Source organism: Dipodomys merriami, unplaced genomic scaffold (genome assembly GCF_024711535.1).
Source record: "Dipodomys merriami isolate MVZ:Mamm:240054 unplaced genomic scaffold, mDipMer1.0.p SCAF_45, whole genome shotgun sequence".
NCBI lineage: Eukaryota > Metazoa > Chordata > Mammalia > Rodentia > Heteromyidae > Dipodomys > Dipodomys merriami.
Genome location: NW_027206013.1, coordinates 5,051,485 through 5,056,125, shown reverse-complemented (window position 1 = coordinate 5,056,125; position 4,641 = coordinate 5,051,485). Strand labels below are relative to the sequence as shown.

The following is a 4,641-nucleotide window of genomic DNA, read 5'->3' as shown; positions in this document are numbered from 1 at the left end:
TGTATGTGGTACTAAGGAATCGAACCCAGGGCCTCATGCATGCAAGGCAAGCTCTCTACCATGGAGCCACCTTCCCAGCCCCCACATCTACTTTTGAATCCATTTTCTGCAACCGACTCCAGCTGCACTGATTTTGCCTTCTTGGAAAGTTCCAGGCTTAGGCCTGATTTCATGTGTCATTTTCTTGAGACTAACTCAACTCTTTTCCTCAATGTTTATACTTCCTTTGGACTCTGAGAAGAGTGAGAGAGGGTAAAATGAAATCTCATAGGCTTGGGAGTCAAATATGAGAATGAGAGGACTGAAGCCAGCTCTGTGTGTGTGGCTTGCCTCCCAGTAGTCCCACCATTCCTTTCATGTGAGAAACTTGCTAAGTGTGGCTTAACAAGATGCCTTCCTGCCAGTGGGGACGTCCAGAAGGGCCTCATGGGCCTTTGTTCTCAGGGAGACAGGTAGGGTCAGAGAGGCAAAGCTATGTAAAGGCTTCCAAGTGATGATGGATATTCTCCTTCTCCAGATTTCCACTAGCATGGATTTTCTGATGCCGGCTAAGGTGTAAGCTTCCTTGGAAAGACTTGCCACACAGATTACATCCATAGGGCTTCTCTCTGGAATAGGTTTTATAATGTTCCATGAGAGCCAACCTGTGTCTGAAGGCTTTGCCACTCACAGGTGTACGGCTTCTTGCCAGCATGGATCCTCTGGTGCTGAATCCGTGCAGAGCTGTGGCAAAAGGCCTTGCCACAGTGACAACACTCATAGGGCTTTTCCCCAGTGTGGATCCACTGGTGCTCGATAAGTGAGGAACGACGGCTAAAGGTCTTCTCACACTTATGACACTTGTAGGGTTTCTCACCAGTGTGGGTCTTCCAATATTCGATGAGGTTGGAGCTCTGGCTGAATGCCTTCCCACGTTCTTCACACTTGTAAGTTTTCTTCCCTGTGTGAATCCACTGGTGCCGGATGAGGTAGGATCTGTGACAGAAGGCTTTCTCACAGAGGTCGCATTCATGAGGTTTCTTAAGGGTGTGGATTTTCCGATGCTGGCTAAGGCCTGAACTCTGGATGAAAGCTTTCCCACATTCCTTACACTGAGAAGGTCTCTCTCCGGTATGAATTCTCTCACGTTTTCGGAGACTAGAGCTCCAGCTGAAATCCTTCCCACATTCCCTACACTCATAGGGCCTCTTCCCTGTGTGGATTTTCTGGTGTTGGGTGAGGGCTGAACTCTGGCAAAAGGCTTTCCCACACTCTTGGCATTGGTAGGGCTTCTCCCCAGTGTGGATGACCAAGTGTCAGAGAAGGTAGGAGCTCTGGCTGAAGGCCTTTCCGCACTCATTACTAGCATAGGGCTTAGTGGGATGCAGGCTTCTGTGAGGTGCATTGAGTCATGACTTACCCTGCCTGCTTCCTCTTCTCCACTGTGGATTATCTGAGAGACACTGGAGTCGGATTTCTGAAGTAAAGTTTGGACAAATGGATCCTCATCTTGAGATCTGCCCCCAAGGGTAATCCTCTGATATGGCATGGGGCTTGAGCACAGGTGGAAATTCCCCCCATAATCCTCCCATTCCACATCTTGCTCTCCAAGAGGAATCTCCTTGTAGATGACAGCCATTTGCTCCAAGCCTCCTTCATGAAGAAAAGAATTCCCTAGATCCTCACCTGGGAAAAGTTCTTGATGAATCTCTAACTTGTTCTCAAACATAAAGGTGTTATCAAACTTGCTTGCTGGGGGAACCTCCATTGTGAATCTGGTATCGCTGTCAATAATCAGATATCTTTAAAACACTCTTCTTTGGGCCATACTTTTCCATGATAAGTCTATAGTAGAAAAGACCAAATGATGGTAAGACACAACCTTGTCCCTGAGAGGATGGATGAATTAGAGACAAGTTTCACTTACCTAAAGCAACTACAAGAAAGAAAGGCACAACCAACGGTCACATCATGGTGTCTAGACTGGTTTTACAAGGAGTAAAAACAGGAAGTAAAGCCATTGTGGAATAGGAGAAAAAGGCTTCTGCCATTAGATGACAATAACGCTGTGGGTGGCTTTTGTTAGGAAAGATAGAGAACACATTCCTCCTACCTTAGGTTAACAGCACCACTGCCAGACAAAATCCTACACCCTCTCTAGTTTTTATCCTACCAGCCTGGCCTCACCAGTTCCTGAGGCCTCATGCCAGGAAGGGATCTCTGCCCTCTGTCCTCACTGTCACGAAGCAAGCAGCTCAGGTCTCAGAGTGACTCCCCAGAACGTGTTTCAATACTTGCTTCCTAACCAACTGCTTCTTTGGTCCACACTCTGTATGGACACTAGAAGCAAGTATCCAAAACATAAGCCTGATCTGCATCATGTTTCTTCTCAGGATCTCTTGGTAATCACACTACTTCACAAGGCCCTTCCTATCTGGCACTTTCAGCCTTGTCTGTAGCTCTCACTTTTCCAACCTACTCACCACCCAGCTCACCAATTCATTTGCACTGCTTTTACCTTCTCCTAAAAAGTCCTTGTCCTGTTCTCAGATTGCCACTAGGTGGTCCTTCCACATTCAAGCCAAATCTTTCCCCTTCTCTGAACCCTCAGACTCTGGACTATCTCAAACATATTCCCCCATGTACCCCTTTTTCCCTGTGAGCTGAGGGGCGGGATACAGTCTGTCACACATTTACAAGACTCTTTGCTTAGGGACATCTCCCTAAGGACAAGCATTAGGTACTAATAGGAATTCCCAGGATCCAACACAACACAATCCCAGCACACTACATTGGGGAATAAATGACCCAAGAGAAGAAAAGCCATTTATTTTTGTGCTACAACTGACTGTCATACATCTTTTTTTTTTTTTTGGTCATGGGGCTTAACTCAGGGCCTGAGCACTGTCCCTGAGCTCTATCACTCAAGGCTAGTGCTTACTACTTTGATACACAGCTCCATTTCTAGTTTTCGAGTAGTTAATAAGAGATAAAAGACTCACAGGGACTCTTCTTCCTGGGCTGGTTTTGAACCATGATCCTCAGATATCAGTCTCCCAGTTAGGTAGGATTACAGATGAGAGCCACCAGCACCCAACACATCTTTTATTATTATTGTTTTTGTTGTTGTTATTAAAAATAATTGTCTAGAAAATGTAAATAAGTAAGACAGACAGAAAGCAGATCTGCTCCAATGGACAGGGCATTTTAGAGGGAATAAAGGAAGGAGGTTGGAACACTTCATTCTGCCCTCCACTCTACTTCAGAGGGCCTCTCAGTCTCACTGAGAAACGTAGCCGAATAAACAAGAAGTTGTTAGCTACTCAGGAGACTGAGATCTGAGGATCAAGTTCAAAGCCAGCCCAGGCAGGAAAGTCCATCAGACTTATCTCCAATTAACCATTAAAAAGCTGGAGGTAGAGCTGTGGCTCAAGTGGTAGAGCACTATCTTTAAGTTTTGGGGGGGAAAAAAAAAGCTCAGGAGCTGTACTCAGGCTCTGAGTTCCAACCCCAGAACACAAGGGGAAAAAAATTTTTTGTTAGAGGATGTGATAATAGCACTTACTACTGAGCACCTACTATATGCCAGGGAGTACTAGAAATTCCATAAATATATCTCATTTAATTCTCACAGCTTTACATGAAGGTACTATGCTATCAATTACTCAAGCTTAGAGAAAAAGGCTCATAAACAAACTAAAAAAACATCATACTAAATTACTCAGAATAGACATAATGGAACTTGCTGCAATTTGGAAGTGACCTTTTTAATGTTTCAGCCAGTAGAAAAGCCATGATGGAAAAGCACACAAGTAAAATACCCTCTTTGATTAGGCTGAGGCCAGCTCAAGGGCAGTGTTTGTCTAGCATGCAGAAGTCCCTGGGGTCAATCCCCAGCAATGGGAGAAAAAAATAAAAATCTTTTCCACTCCTGTTACCCCACCCCCTCCTTCAGCAGCAGAGTCTCTAGCCCTTCTTGTTTTACTGAGGTCATCAAACCCAATAGCCTCCCCCCACATCCCCCATGTCCCATTTCACCCAGGTTTTCTTCTTCAAGTTCCACTCTTTCTCTATCTGACATAGAACTTTACTTTCCATAGTGAGTGTAACTATGGGCACCCCTTTAACTGTCTGGCTAGCATTACATTCTTCACCTACTTGCCCTGGGTTTCTAGCTCCCAACCTTTCCAGCCAGTTCCTCCTAAGGTGGCAAATGCTGCCAACTATGCATGGCACCAGGACAGATTTTGGGTTCCATCAACTGGGACTTCAGAACTCAGCATCAGCATCCAATGGCCTTATTTCCAAATCCCTCTCTTCCTAGGCTCACCTTCCCACACTATCTGGCATTGTTCACCAGGGCTACCTTCTCAAATCCAACTTGTCAAAAGTTGCAAACTGGCAGCTTAGGAATCCTGCCACACAGACACATTTTGCTTGGCTCTTAAAGAGTTGAGCTTCCCCAGTTTCCTTAAAACCAAGTAGATTTCCTTTCTCTCTCTATCTCCCCCTCTTTCTCCCCCCCCCTTCCTCCCTCTCAGTCTTTTCCTCAGTCTCTCTGTCTTTCTGGATTTAACTGGGGCTTAATCTCAGGTGCCAGGTGTTGTCTTTAGCTTTTTGCTCTACCACTTGAACCACAATCCCACTTCTGACTTTTTGGAG

General features: G+C 45.5%; 1 protein-coding gene across 1 annotated transcript; it reads right to left on the bottom strand.

Moving 5' to 3' along the window:
- Positions 1 to 472: 472 nt before the first annotated feature.
- Positions 473 to 1,787, bottom strand: Znf70 (zinc finger protein 70). Its single transcript, XM_069994224.1, is given in 3 exon segments — positions 473 to 665; positions 667 to 1,411; positions 1,414 to 1,787. Coding segments are annotated over 3 exon segments (1,272 nt in total). The 5' UTR covers positions 1,748 to 1,787.
- Between the last annotated feature and the right edge of the window lie 2,854 nt (positions 1,788 to 4,641).